A 16074-nucleotide genomic window follows, 5' to 3' on the forward strand; every position below is an offset into this window, starting at 1 on the left:
CCACAAATCATTTACAATTAATGACTACAGCTAACCCTTGGAGGAAAATTCACAATAGAGTTGAACCTCAACACTAGACTTGTTTTTTAGAAAATGTAAGTATGAACTTCACTGAATTCCAGGATCAGATCAAAACCAGAAGCTGTGCTGGATTAAGAAAGACACTGGCCCATGGGACTTCCCTCATGGCGCAGTGGTTGAGAATCTGCCTGCTAATGCAGAGGACACGGCTTCAAGCCCTGGTCCGGGAAGATCCCACATGCCGCGGAGCAACTAAGTCCGAGTGCCACACCTACTGAGCCTGTGCTCCAGAGCCCGTGAGCCACAACTACTGAGCCCATGTGCCACAGCTACTGAACCCCACGCGCCTACAGCCCGTGCTCTGCAACAAGAGAAGCCACCACAATGAGAAGCCCGCACACCACAATGAAGAGTAGCCCCTGCTCGCTGCAACAAGAGAAAGCCCGCACGCCACAATGAAGACCCAATGCAGCCAAAAAAAAAAAAAAAAAATTAAAAAAAAAAAGAAAGACACTGGCCAATGGGACTTCCCTGGTGGCACAGTGGTTAAGAATCCGCCTGCCAATGCAGGGGACACGGGTTCGGGCCCTGGTCCGGGAAGATCCCACATGCTGCGGAGCAACTAGGCCCATGCGCCTCAACTACTGAAGCCCACGCGCCTACAGCCCATGCTCCGCAAAAAGAGAAGCCACTGCAATGAGAAGCCCACGCACCGCAACAAAGAGTAGCCCCTGCTCACAGCAACTACAGAAAGCCCATGTGCAGCAACAAAGACCCAACACAGCCAAAAAAAAAAAAAAAAAAAAAAGACACTGGAGGAGACATTCGTTCAAGATGGCAGAGTAGAAGGACGTGTGCTCACTCCCTCTTGCGAGAGCACCAGAATCACAACTAACTGCTGAACAATCATCAACAGGAAGACACTGGAACTCACCAAAAAAGATACCCCACATCCAAAGACAAAGGAGAAGCCACAATGAGATGGTAGGAGGGGCACAATCACAATAAAATCAAACCCTGTAACTGCTGGGTGGATGACTCACAAACTGGAGAACACTTATACCACAGAAGTCCACCCACTGGAGTGAAGGTTCTGAGCCCCATGTCAGCCTGCCCAACCTGGGGGTCTGGCAATGGGAGGAGGAATTCCTAGAGAATCAGACTTTGAAGGCTAGCAGGACTTCAACAGGACTGGGGGAAACAGAGATTCCACTCTTGGAGGGCACACACTAAGTAGTGTGCACATCGGGACCCAGGGGAAGGAGCAGTGACCCCATAGGAGACTGAACCAGACCTACTTGCTAGTGTTGGAGGGTCTCCTGCAGAGGCAGGGGGTGGCTGTGGCTCACCATGGGGACAAGGACACTGGCAGCAGAAGTTCTGGGAAGTACTCCTTGGTGTGAGCCCTCCCAGAGTCTGCCATCAGCCCCAACAGAGAGCTGGGCAGGCTCCAGTGTTGTGCTGCCTCAGGCCAAACAAACAACAGGGAGGGAACCCAGCCCCACCCATCAGCAGACAAGCAGATTAAAGTTTTACTGAGCTCTGCCTACCAGAGCAACACCCAGCTCTACCCACCACCAGTCCCTCCCATCAGGAAGCTTGCACAAGCCTCTTACATAGCCTCATCCACCAGAGGGCAGACAGCAGAAGCAAGAAGAACTACAATTCTGCTGCCTGTGGAAGGAAAATCACATTCACAGAAAGATAGACAAGATGAAAAGGCAGAGGACTTTGTACCAGATGAAGGAACAAGATAAAACCCCAGACAAACAACTAATGAAGTGGAGATGGGCAACCTTCCAGAAAAAGAATTCAGAATAATGATGATCCAGGAACTCTGAAAAAGAATGGAGGCAAAGATCGAGAAGATGCAAGAAATGTTTAATAAAGACCTAGAAGAATTAAAGAACAAACAAACAGAGATAAGCCATACAATAACTGAAATGAAAAATACACTAGAAGGAATCAATAGCAGAATAAGTGAGGCAGAAGAATGGATAAGTGACCTGGAAGACAGAATGGTGGAATTCACTACCGTGGAACAGAATAAAGAAAAAAGAATGAAAAAAAATGAAGACAGCCTAAAAGACCTCTGGGACAACATTATACGCAAAAACATTCACATTATAGGGGTCCCAGAAGGAGAAGAGAGAGAGAAAGGGCCCAAAAAAATATTTGAAGAGATTATAGTTGAAAACTCCCCTAACATGGGAAAGGAAATAGCCACCCAAGTCCAGGAAGCACAGACAGTCCCAGGCAGGATAAACCAAAGGAGAAACATGCCAAGACACATAGTAATCAAAGTGACAAAAATTAAAGACAAAGAAAAATTATCGAAAGCAACAAGGGAAAAACAACAAATAACATACAGAGGAACTCCCATAAGGTTAACAGCTGATTTCTCAGCAGAAACTCTACAAGCCAGAAGGGAGTGGCACGATATATTTAAAGTGATGAAAGGGAAGAACCTACAACCAAGGTTACACTACTGAGCAAGGATCTCATTCAGATTCAATGGAGAAATAAAAAGCTTTACAGACAAGCAAAAGCTAAGAGAATTCAGCACCACCAAACCAGCCCTACAACAAATGCTAAAGGAACTTCTCTAAGTGGGAAACACAAGAGAAGAAAAGGACCTACAAAAACAAACCCAAAACAATTAAGAAAATGCTCATAGAAACATACATATTGATAATTACCTTAAACGTGAATGGATTAAATGCTCCAACCAAAAGACAAAGGCTCGCTGAATGGATACAAAAACAAGACCCATATATATGCTGTCTACAAGAGACCGACTTCAGACCTAGGGATACATACAGACTGAAAGTGAGGGGATGGAAAAAGATATTCCATGTAAATGGAAATCAAAAGAAAGCTGGAGGCACTTCCCTGGTGGCACAGTGGTTAAGAATCCACCTGCCGGGGCTTCCCTGGTGGTACAGTGGTTGAGAGTCTGCCTGCCAATGCAGGGGACACGGGTTCGAGCCCTGGTCTGGGAAGATCCACATGCCGTGGAGCAACTAGGCCCGTGAGCCACAACTACTGAGCCTGCGCATCTGGAGCTTGTGCTCTGCAACAAGAGCGTCCACGACAGTGAGAGGCCCGTGCACTGCGATGAAGAGTGGCCCCCGCTTGCCGCAACTAGAGAAAGCCCATGCACAGAAACGAAGACCCAACACAGCCATAAATAAATAAATAAATAGATAAAATTTAAAAAAAGAAAAAGAATCTGCCTGCCAATGAAGGGGACATGGGTTTGAGGCCTGGCCCGGGAAGATCCCACATGTCACGGAGCACTAAGCCCATGCTCCACAACTACTGAGCCTGCGCTCTACAGCCCGCGAGCCACAGCTACTGAGCCTGCATGCCACAACTACTGAAGCTCGTGCGCCTAGAGCCCATGCTCCACAACAAGAGAAGCCACCGCAATGAGAAGCCCGCACACCACAACTAAGAGTAGCCCCTGCTCGCTGCAACCAGAGAAAAGCCTGTGCACAACAACAAAGACCCAATGCAGTCAAAATATAAAATAAATAAATCAAAAAAAAAGGAAGCTGGAGTAGCAATACTCATATGAGATAAAATAGACTTTAAAATAAAGAATGTTACAAGAGAAAAGGAAGAACACTACGTAGTGATCAAGGGATCAATCTGAGAAGAAGATCTAACAATCATAAATATATATGCACCCAACACAGGAGCACCTCAATACATAAGGCAACTGCTAACAGCTATAAAAGAGGAAATCGATAGTAACACGATAATAGTGGGGGACTTTAACACCTCACTTACACCAACGGATAGATCATCCAAACAAAATTAATAAGAAAACACAAGCTTTAAATGACACACTAGACCAGATAGATTTAATTGATATTTATAGGACACTCCATCCAAAAACAGCAGATTACACTTTCTTCTCAAGTGCACATGGAACATTCTCCAGGATAGATCACATCTTGGGTCACAAATCAAGCCTCAGTAAATTAAAGAAAACTGAAATCATATCAAACATATTTTCTGACCACAACGCTATGAGATTAGAAATCAGTTACAGGGAAAAAAACTTAAAAAACACAAACACATGGAGGCTAAACAATACGTTACTAAATAACCAAGACATCACTGAAGAAATCAAAAAATACCTAGAAACAAATGACAATGAAAACACAATGATCCAAAACCTATGGGATGCAGCAAAAGCAGTTCTAAGAAGGAAGTTTATAGCTATACAAGCCTACCTCAAGAAACAAGAAAAATCTCAAATAAACAATCTAACCTTAGACCTAAAGGAACTAGAGAAAGAAAAACAGACAAAACCCAAAGTTAGCAGAAGGAAAGAAATCATAAAGATCAGAGCAGAAATAAATGAAATAGAAACAAAGAAAACAATAGTAAAGATCAATAAAACTACAAGCTGGTTCTTTGAGAAGATAAACAAAATTGATAAACCATTAGCCAGACTCATCAAGAGGGAAAGGACTCAAATCAATAAAATTAAAAATGAAAAAGGAGAGGGGCTTCCCTGGTGGCGCAGTGGTTGAGAGTCCGCCTGCCGATGCAGGGGACACAGGTTCGTGCCCTGGTCCGGAAAGATCCCACATGCTGCGGAGCGGCTGGGCCCATGAGCCACGGCCTTTGAGCCTGTGCATCCGGAGCCTGTGCTCTGCAACAGAAGAGGCCACAACAGTGAGAGGCCCACATACCGCAAAAAAAAAAAAAAAGAGAAAAGAAAAAGGAGAAATTACAACGGACACCGTAGAAATACAAAGCATCTTAAGGGACTACTACAAGCAACTCTATGCCAATAAAATGGACAACCTGGAAGAAATGGACAAATTCTTCGCAAGGTATAACCTTCTAAGACCAGGAAGAAATAGAAAATAAGAACAGACCAATTACAAGTAATGAAATTGAAACTGTGATTAAAAATCTTCCAACAAAGAAAAGTCCAGAATAAGGTGGCTTCACAGGTGAATTCTACCAAACATTTAGAGAAGACCTAACACCCATTCTTCTCAAAGTCTTCCAAAAAATTGCAGAGGAAGGAACACTCCCAAACTCATTCTTTGAGGCCACCATCACCCTGATACCAAAACCAGACAAAGATACCACAAAAAAAGAAAATTACAGACTAATATCACTGATGAATATAGATGTAGAAATCCTCAACAAAATACTAGCAAACAGAATCCAACAACACATTAAAAGGATCATACACCATGATCAAATGGGATTTATCCCAGGGATGCAAGGATTCTTCAGTACAGGCAAATCAATCAATGTGATACACTATATTAACAAATTGAAGAATAAAAACCATATGATCATCTCAATAGATGCCGAAAAAGCTTTTGACAAAATTCAACAACGATTTATGATAAAAACTTTTCAGAAAGTGGGCAGAGAGGCAACCTACCACAACATAATAAAGGCCATATACGACACACCCACAGCAAACATCATTCTCAATGGTGAAAAACTGAAAGCATTTCCTCAAAGATCAGGAACAAGACAAGGATGTCCACTCTCGCCACTATTTTCAACATGGTTTTGGAAGTCCTAGCCATGGCAATCAGAGAAGAAAAAGAAATAAAAGAATACAAATTGGAAAAGAAGAAGTAAAACTGTCACTGTTTGCAGATGACATGATACTATACATAGAGAATCCTAAAGATGCCACCAGAAAACTACTAGAGCTTATCAGTGAATTTGGTAAAGTTGCAGGATACAAAATAAATGCACAGAAACCTCTTGCATTCCTATACACTAACAATGAAAGATCAGAAAGAGAAATTAAGGAAATAATCCCATTCACCATTGCAACAAAAAGAATAAAATACCTAGGAATAAACCTACCTAAAGAGGTAAAAGACCTGTACTCTGAAAACTATAAGACACTGATGAAAGAAATCAAAGATGACACAAACAGATGGAAAGATATACCATGTTCTTGGATTGGAAGAATCAACATTGTGAAAATGACTAGTCTACCCAAAGCAATCTACAGATTCAATGCAATCCCTAGCAAATTACCAATGGCATTTTTTACAGAACTAGAACAAAAAAATCTTAAAATTTATATGGAGGCACAAAAGACCCCAAATAGCCAAAGCAGTCTTGAGGGAAAAAAACGGAGCTGGAGCAATCAGACTCCCTGACTTCAGACTATACTACAAAGCTACAGTAATCAAGACAATATGGTACTGGCACAAAAACAGAAATATAGATCAATGGAACAGGATAGAAAGCGCAGAGATAAACCCACGCACCTATGGTTGACTAATCTGTGACAAAGGAGGCAAGGATATACAATGGAGAAAAGACAGTCTCTTCAATAAGTGGTGCTGGGAAAACTGGACAGCTACATGTAAAAGAATGAAATTAGAACACTCCCTAACACCATGCACAAAAATAAACTCAAAATGGATTAGAGACCTAAACGAAAGACTGGACAGTATAAAACTCCTAGAGGAAAACACAGGAAGAACATTCTTTGACATAAATCCCAGCAAGATCTCTTTTGATCCACCTCTTAGAGTAATGGAAATAAAAACAAAAATAAACAAATGGGACCTAATGAAACTTAAAAGCTTTTGCAAAGCAAACTACAAACAAGACGAAAAGACAACCCTCAGAATGGGAGAAAATATTTGCAAATGAATAAACGGACAAAGGATTAATCTCCAAAATATATAAACAGCTCATGCAGCTCAATATTAAAAAAAACAAACAACCCAATCCAAAAATGGGCAGAAGACCTAAATAGACATTTCTCCAAAGAAGACATACAGATGGCCAAGAAGCACATGAAAAGCTGCTCAACATCACTAATTATTAGAGAAATGCAAATCAAAACTACAATGAGGTATCTATCACCTCACACCAGTTAGAATGGGCATCATCAGAAAATCTACAAACAACAAATGCTGGAGAGGGTGTGGAGAAAAGGGAACCCTCTTGCACTGTTGGTGGGAATATAAATTGATACAGCCATTATGGAGAACAGTATGGAGGTTCCTTAAAAAACTAAAAATAGAATTACCATATGACACAGCAATCCCACGACTGGGCATATACCCAGAGAAAACCATAATTCAAAAAGACACATGCACCCCAATGTTCATTGCAGCACTATTTACAATAGCCAGGTCATGGAAGCAACCCAAATGCCCATCGACAGACGAATGGATAAAGATAATGTGGTACATATATACAGTGGAATATTACTCAGTCATAAAAAGGAATGAAATTGGGTCATTTGTAGAGATGTGGATGGATCTAGAGACGGTCATAGAGAGTGAAGTAAGTCAGAAAAACAAATATCGTATATTAACGCATATATGTGGAACCTAGAAAAATGGTACAGATGAACCGGTTTGCAGGGCAGAAATAGAGACACAGATGTAGAGAACAAACATATGGACACCAAGGGGGGAAAGTGGCGGGGGGTTGGGGTGGGGTGTGATGAATTGGGAGATTGGGATTGACATGTATACACTGATATGTATAAAATGGATAACTAATAAGAACCTGCTGTATAAAAAATAAATTAAATAAAATTCAAATATTAAAAAAAAAAAAGAAAGAAAGACACTGGCCCAAAGCCTACAAGGAAGGAAGTTATCTGGAGGAGAAGCTTTAGCTAAATTTTAACTTGCATATGTTGTTTTCTTTACTAAAATCAATCCCATAGGGAAATATACTACAGTTTGGGCTTTGTTGATGTTGTTTTCCTCCATAGATTCTTCCTTCTTTTTGCAGAAATAGGATTATGGCTCAAGTCATTTGAAAGACTCTCCCGGAACCTGTATTCCAAAGAGAAGACTCCATAGGAGGAACATCAGAGAAACAAGTTACTTGTCTATCTTTGGTAATGTTCATCCAAAACACCTTTCATTAGGTCAGTGGATAAGACCCCTCAACTAATAGAGCAAATTCATTTACAGGGAGGTAATAAATTGAAATAAACATTTTATTTAGTTTCTTATCTGTCTCTAAATCTGTTTCATTAGGGAATTTACAGCACACCATTGTCACATAACCTCCCTATTTCTCTTTTCTTGATTCAACTCTAGTCCTATAGCAATGCAGGTAAAGACTTAATTTTTAGAAGTATATGAATTATTCTAATTTATATAATACTAGTACACATTCTAATTACCTTTTAAGCCTTTTATTTTAAAGTATAGTTGATTTACAATGTTGTGTTAGTTTCTGGTGTATAGCAAAGTGATTCAGTTATACATATATATCGATACATATATTCTTTTTCATATTCTTTTCCATTATGGTTTATTACAGGATATTGAATGTAGTTCCCTGTGTCTGTTAAGCATTTTAAACACACTGTATCCTTTTGCTTCATATTTCCCAGTTAGACTGCAAAGCTTGGGACTGGGTCATATATTTTTCCTGTAACCCCTGAGTGCCCAGCACTGGAATAGGCACATACCAAACCACCAATTAGGTGACAGATTTAAGTCAGTCCCTAACTTTTCCATACCAAAATAAACATATTCTGAGTGCCAGTTTTATGTGAAGCATTCTATTACTTGTCATGAAGGATTCAGAGAAGTATGTGATCGACCATGGTCACAAGAGCATACCTTTTATCCTCCTTGGCCTAATGCATCTTACCAGTGAAGAACTACCTTTGATGCTATTTCTTTCCCTAAATCATCTGTCGCACTCTAAGTGCCATTTTTTTCATTAAATACTTTTAATTCTACATATCAAATGACAACACTTTTTAAACATCTTTTTAAAAATTAATTAATTAATTAATTAATTATATTTCTTAGCTGCATTGGGTCTTCATTGCTGCGTGCGGCCTTTCTCTAGTTGTGGTGAGCATAGGCTAATCTTCCTTGTGATGCGCAGGCTTCTCGTTGCGGTGGATTCTCTTGTTGCGGAGCACAAGCTCTAGGCGCGCGGGCTTCAGCAGTTGTGGCACACAGGCTCAGTAGTTGTGGCTCGTGGGCTCTGGAGCACAGGCTCAGTAGTTGTGGCGCACGGGCTTAGTTGCTCCGCGGCATGTGGGATCTTCCCGGACCAGGGCTCAAACCCATATCCCCTGCATTGGCAGGTGGATTCTTAACCACTGCACCACCAGGGAAGTCCCTCATATGACAACTTTTGAAAGTAATTTAAGCATACTTGAAATGCCAGAAAAAAATGACACTACCATATGGCTCAACCATAAATATGGCTTCCCTCCATAAACACCTATACCTCATAACCAGAGAATTAGATTCCAGGAGAGTTTCAAGAAAATTCTAAATTTTAAGCCCATAAGCTAGAATTTTATTTCTTTGCATTGCTGACTCTATTCATGACTCTACTCTTCTATTTGCTGTGAAATAATCATCCTCAAACACAATTTTCAGCAGCTGCCTTAAAGAAAACTGCCAGCCCCTGCTATTTCAGATGAAACCCATATTCAAAGCACTCCCGACTCTTCATTTCAATCTCACACTCGCCCCAACCTCACCCCTCCCCAGCCCCCCCACCCTCATTACACACACCAGCCAAGAACTTTGAGCTCAATCATAACCCTTTGTGCTTCTGCCTAAGCCTGCCTTCCTTCCTTGAATACCATCCTTTCCGTCCTGGCCAATTTCTGTACATCCACCACCTCACTTTAAGTGGCTGCTCAAAACACATTTCCTTATGCAAGTGTTCTATGATTTTTCTCACAGTTTAAACATTTACCTAATATGATATGTCTCAGATACTTTTATGTAATTTTGCTTCTCTCTCTTGTCTTAACCAATTTTGAGTGTCAGCTCTGGTCTCCTCTCCCCAGCCCTGGTCACAGCCTCACTAGGACCCTGGACACTTGAACACGGTCAGATGTCTACTGGCACCGTATTTTCAGTAATTTGCTATCCTGAATGAACTGTAGTCCTAAAGCAGACATTTTTGGTGAAATACATAGCCCGAGGGCAGGATTCCGGATAAGCCCTGGCCGCAGAAGTCAGCTTAGTGAAGAAGTGAATGGAGGTGGGGGACTAATCCTTGGGGAGGCTGACAGGACAGCTGGAGAAAAAGGGCAGGTGGAAGTGGAGGCTAGAGGACTGGGATAGACTAGAGGGTTGGTCAAAAGCCAAAGGAAGGGCGTTTCAGGAGGTTTGGGGGAGTTGTCCTAAGGAAGGCCCTCTCGGAGCCCGGGAACGAGACGGGGCAGGTCCAACTCACCCGTGGGTTGGGGAAAGTGGAAGGACACGGAACCGAAGAGCAGGTGATGGTAGCGTTGGAAGGCCTCGTCGAGGACGGAGCAGCCTACCTGCGCGGCCGAACTGACGTGGTACTGGAACTGGAAGCTGTGCGGGAAGACGGTGTAGCGCCGCTCGGAGGTTTGGATGTACTGGGGCCATGGCCACAGAGCCGTCGCCCGCCCAGCGAACGCTGCCGCCAGCAGTAGCGAAAACCAGAGCTCGGAGCCCGCCATGGCCCACCGGTCTCCTCTCTCCCAGCGGGCCGGGCCACGTGACACCCTGGTCAGGTGAGCCGCCCCCCGCGTGACAACGGGCGCGTCACGTGACCGGAGGCAGCTCTTCATCAGCGACGCCGAAGAACCGATTCCCCGTCCCTCCAGTCCCGGCGTGAGCCCGGAGCTCCTGTGGCGTGCAGTGGATGGTGCGGGGCATCCGCGATGGTTCAGGTGCAGGCGGTTCACGGGCCTGGTGGAGCAGTAGCTAAATGCACCACCGCAGGTGCCAGTCCTGCGGTCACAGAACTATAAGCGCACCAGAGGGTAGAAGCCCCACGTGGGGAGGCCGAGTGGGCGAGCGAGAAAGGAAAGTTTCCCGAATCGTGAACACGGAATAAGAGATCGCGAGGCCTGCTGGGAGGTAAAGGACGTCACAGGCCCAGGGAACTTAAGAAACAAAAAAATGGAGGCTTAAAAGCACAGCTCCTTTTGTTGCTGTGGGTCAGAAAGGGGCTGGAATTAGGTAGTAAGAATGGCTCAGCTAGAGAGGGCATCATAAGATCACAAAAATGGGATCTACTTACGACTGGGGAAAAAATGTGTACTTTCACAGCAAGCTTGAGGCGTCCCATTTCCAGCCTCTGGTGCAGGCTCTTCCTTTAATGGTTGATAATCTCCTAGTAACCGCCCCCAATTCCTCTCCTCGCAGACAAAACTCCGCGAACAGGTAGGTCCGGTACTTACTGCAAGCAGTAAGACATTGCTTGAACTTTGGGTGCAAGCTGGAGAATACCCAGAGATAAGATAGGTCTTATACCCAGAGGTAAGATAGGTCTTATACCCAGAGAGAAGTTCCGCAGGGGTTTACGTAGGAAGTCCAAGAGTCAGGACTTCATTTTGTGGGCAATTGAAAATCAGCCCAAAGATTTGCATTTTAGAAATCTCATGTTGAATAGTCGGATGGATAAGAAACCAGTTAGGGAGAGCTTTTTTTTTTTTTTTTTTTAATTGGAGGTGGAAGATAAGACCTTGAACTATAGCAGTGGGAAAGGAAGAGAGCTGTAGATCCAGGAAATAGTGGATCTGCTCAGAAGCAGAAGGGTTAATACACGAGAGGCTTGAGGGCTGATCAGTGAGAACACAGTTACTTACTGAGTCAGGGACCCTGTCTTCCTTGCTCACCACTATATTATCAGAGCACAGTACCAGGAGAGAGAAGTAATTTACATAGAAGAGTCACAAAATGAAGGAACTGGACCCCAATAAGGAGACTGTAAAAATTATTAATGAAAATACTTAGAGATTATTGTCGAGAGAATATTCCAAACCTATTATTCCAGTTATCCTCTCTCTGACAGTATATCAGACAATCAGAAAAGTAATGAATGACCATTAAAAGTTAAAAAAAAATCAGCATAATACAAGTAAATTTTCAGAGCCCAGCATAGAAATAGTAGCAAAAATTAAAATTAAGTTATTTAACATTACAAACTCTTTGGATTTGTATATACACAACATTGCCATCAATTTTGACAGTAGATGAATAACAAAAATAATGACACAGATAATATATAGTATATAATATCTGGTTGTTTTCTCTGTTTTTCTGTTTACTAAAGACAACTTGTTAAATGAATAAAACATGATTTAATTTCCATATCTATAGCATCTAATAAAATTACATATCAGAAAAAGAATTCACTGTCAGACAATGTGTCCAGAATTTTGGTTCATAAAGTAGTGTCATCAGTGTAGAAGGAGAGAGGAGGGAATGACTAATTTTGCCTGGGGAAGTCTTTCAAAGAGGAAGTGGTTTGAGCTGGCTTCCAGAACATGAGTTGGCAGGGAAGGGGAGCATGGGCAGAGCATAGAGGTGTGGAAGAAGATGGCATATTGAGCATAGGGTTTTGGGGGATAGCAAGGCAAAAATGTGCCGTGGTTATCTCACTTCTACCATATTCTCTTCTCCTTGGAATGCCTTTCCCACCTCCCACTCCCACCACTTACTTGAAGGTATAAAGTTATATTTTACCACCCTGTAAATCTCTGACTTCTCACACCTGGGTAAGATCTCATAGCCCTCTGAGCTTATCTCCATCAGAGCACTTACCTCAATATTGTAATTGCCTGTCCATTTGTCTGTATCCCTTAAGTAAAAGTTCCTTAAGGGCAGGTTCTGTGTTCACTGTTGTATTCCTAGCCCTGGGCACAGTGTCTGGCACATAGTAGATTCTTAATAAAGACTTGTTAAATAAGTGAAAGGCCCAGAATATCTCTTTTCCTATTTAGCATCTACTTATCCTTCAGGTCTTAGCCTAGACCAGACCAACAAGTATGTTGTGAATGGAGTACCAGTGTGCTGAGACAGTGACCACCCCCTCCCCTCAATCCTTGGGGTGGCCAGGCAGAGCCTGGGGTAGCTAGACATCCTGGTCAGTCATCTCCAGCCAAGAACAATCACCTGTGTGTGCTCTGATGTGAGAAACTTTGGGAAGCACTTAGACATCTCCTCTAGGATGTTTCTTTATGGCACCCTCATTGCAGCCTCTTTACTTGTCCATGTTCTCCACAGACGACATGCTGAATGAGTGGTATCTTTTCCACAGTTGTATCCTTACTGCCTGAGCCAAGAATCTGCACATAGTAAGTGTTCAGCAAGTATTTGTTGAATGAATGAGGAAGCATTTGTATTAAATTTTGAAAGAATTTCATTGTGTAGAGGAAAGAGCAATCCATGGAGAAGGACTGCAGTCTAGAAAGAAAACTCCATCTAAGTTGTTCACTTTAAGATCCCCAGGTTCTGGAACAGCACCTGGCACATCATAGTCATTTAATGGATATTTTTGAATGAATAGAATGAAATGGCAAATGAACCTAGACAGAGATCTCTGAAGAATCTGGTGTGATACCAGGGATGTGAGCAATTCTGTTTTACTAGAACCAATAGTGCATAAAGAGAAATACGGATAAAAATAATTTTAGAAAAAGTAAGTTGAAGCTGGATAATGAAGTAAGGAAAGGAGGAAATTATTGATCAAGGTACTGTGTACTAGATACATGTTATCTTCTTTATCTCTCACAACAACTGTGTGAAATTGTGTATCATCTACATTTTACAGATGAGGAAGCAGGCTCTGACAATTAAAATAACTTGACCAAGGCCCCATAGATAGTTGTCAGAACCAGTATTTGGACCCAGGTCTTCTATGCCAAAATCTGTTGCCTTTACATCTATCATACTTCCTTGAAAGCTAGGCTGAAGATTGTATTGGGCTTTTACTCTTGAGTCTATGGGAAGCTAGAGAAATTTCTTTAGCTGCAGAGTGACAAGACCAGAGCTGAAATTTGCTAAGATTAATCCGTTAACATATATAGGAGGAATCAAATGGGGAAAGCCATGTGCAGGTAGATTGGGGCTGAGGCTTAGGTTGAAGCTGAGGCTGAGCCTGTTGGCTCAGAGCTCTCTAAAACAACCTGACCATTCTCACATGCTATGGGGCTCAGGAAATGCAGGCCCCAATTCACCTGAGATCAATGGCTTCATTTTTCCTCTTCCACATCGGCTAGCCAGACCAGTGAGACTTAAGCTTTGTTCAATTTGTCAAAGTTTACAGAAGTGGAGATGGCCCAAATTATCTATGGTCCCTGACTCTCTTTAGACCCATCCCAATTCACATGGAGCCATCCCTACCTCTGCTATACCCTGTTACCTCCAGCTCCTCCCATGCTGTTTCCAGAATTACAGAATGCTACCCAATGTACCACTACTAAACATGTACAGCATTCCTTGGGGATACTAAAAATATTTCTGTGTCCAGTTTGTCTTTTTTTTTTGAGCCTTATCCCCTCTTCTCTCCTATTTAGTCATATAACTATTCTAGTTATCTTTTCAGGCTTACTCCCTAATTCTTTTTTTTTTTGGTTGCGCTGGGTCTTAGTTGCAGCAGGCAGCCTCCTTACTTGTGGCTCGCAGGCTCCTTAGTTGCAGCTCGCTGGCTCCTTAGTTGCAGCAGGTGGGCTCCTTAGTTGCAGCTTGTGGACTCCTTAGTTGTGGCATGCGAACTCTTAGTTGCAGCATGCATGTGGGATCTAGTTCCCTGACTAGGGATCGAATCCAGACCCCCTACTTTGAGAGCATGGAGTCTTAACCACTGCGCCACCAGGGAAGTCCCTCCCTAACTAATTCTTAACAACTTTCCCTAACTCTAGACATACATTTCTTGCAATAACTGGCCTTGTCCTATATCTATCCAATCCTAGCCTACACATAGACTTAAAAAAAATTGCCTGGATATTTACACAGGTGGTTTTCTATGGTCAGAAAATTAGAAAAACTAAAGCCCTGAGGGAACTTTCAGTAGATCTGATTGGACTTCCCTGGTGGTCCAGTGGTTAAGACTCCATGCTTCCAATGCAGGGGGCTCAGGTTCAATCCCTGGTCAGGGAACTAAGATCCTGCATGCCACGCAGCATGGCCAAAAAATTTTAAAAAACAAAACAGATCTGAGCAAAAGGAGATACAGTAGGAAAGAGGGATATGGGTCAAATGCAGTAATGTTTCAGATATAAAATGACAGAACTCAGCAACTAACTGGGTGAAGTAGGGATGGGGACAAGGGAAAGAGGAGAGAAAAAGATGTACCAGTCTGGTTTCCCAAGGGAATCATGGTGCCATTAACTGAATACAAAAGGAAGAGCCAGTTTCGGAAAAAAAGATAATGAGCTCTGAGACATGCTGCTTTGGAGGAGACGGAAGGACAGCGAGTTGGAATGTCCAGCAGGGCCAAGGAAATACAGGCTGGGAGCTCAAAAGAGAGCTCTGGGGATCATCTGCTCAAAGATGACAGTTGAGATCATATGAAATAGTCAAGGGAAAAAGGAAGGAAGGCTAAAAATTAGGGGGAAAGAGGACTTTGGTGAGAGAGAAGTTTGTGAGGGACAAAAGGAGCACAGAGGAGGGATGGCAGCTAGTAGAGTAGGCTGAGCTCAGAGATGTAGATTAGGATAAAGGGCTTACCAGATAGTTTGACTTGCCTCTTATCTTTAAATACTGGTCTGTCATAAGAAGCCCTCACACTGTCACAGTACGTTGATTTTATCTCCATGACATGCCTTTTGCTTGCAAGGAATAGGGACTCATGTTATTTCAGGGAAAAGGAGGTCTACTGAAGTGATACACGTAACAACCCAAAAAAGCAGAAAATCAGACTTCAGAAAGAGCAGAAATCAAGGGCCTGACTACTCTTATGACTTTTCTGTTCCACTCTGAATATCTGCTCCTCTGGTCAGTTTTCCTCTTTGCTTGTCTGTTACTTGAACTTCCTTATAATATCTGTTCCCTCATGACTTGACATTCATTGCACAAGACCCAAAATTTTCCATGACTTTCTAGCCCCTGGGTCTTCTTATTCTCCTATCTATGCCTCTGGAGACCCCACTATCTTCCAAAGCTCTGTGCAAATCAAGATTCTATTAATTTTGGCCATGCCGTGAGGCATACGGGTTCTTAGTTCCCCGACCAGTGATCAAACCCGGGAACCTGGGGCCCTGGCAGTGAGAGAGCTGAATCCTAACCAATGGACCACCAGGGAATTCCCAAATCAAGATTCTCTTGA

General features: G+C 42.6%; 1 protein-coding gene across 1 annotated transcript in view; it reads right to left on the reverse strand.

Moving 5' to 3' along the window:
- HEXA (hexosaminidase subunit alpha) overlaps positions 1-10477 on the reverse strand; it is a gene marked incomplete at its 5' end in the record, with an annotated part of 38309 nt that extends 27832 nt beyond the window's left edge. The window contains one exon of the mRNA XM_079698934.1: positions 10225-10477. Coding sequence (XP_079555060.1) covers positions 10225-10477 — 253 coding nt within the window. The remainder of the gene's footprint in view (positions 1-10224) is intronic.
- Positions 10478-16074: the final 5597 nt, after the last annotated feature.

Source organism: Hyperoodon ampullatus, assembly GCF_949752795.1.
Source record: "Hyperoodon ampullatus genome assembly, chromosome: 3".
Taxonomy (NCBI): domain Eukaryota; kingdom Metazoa; phylum Chordata; class Mammalia; order Artiodactyla; family Ziphiidae; genus Hyperoodon; species Hyperoodon ampullatus.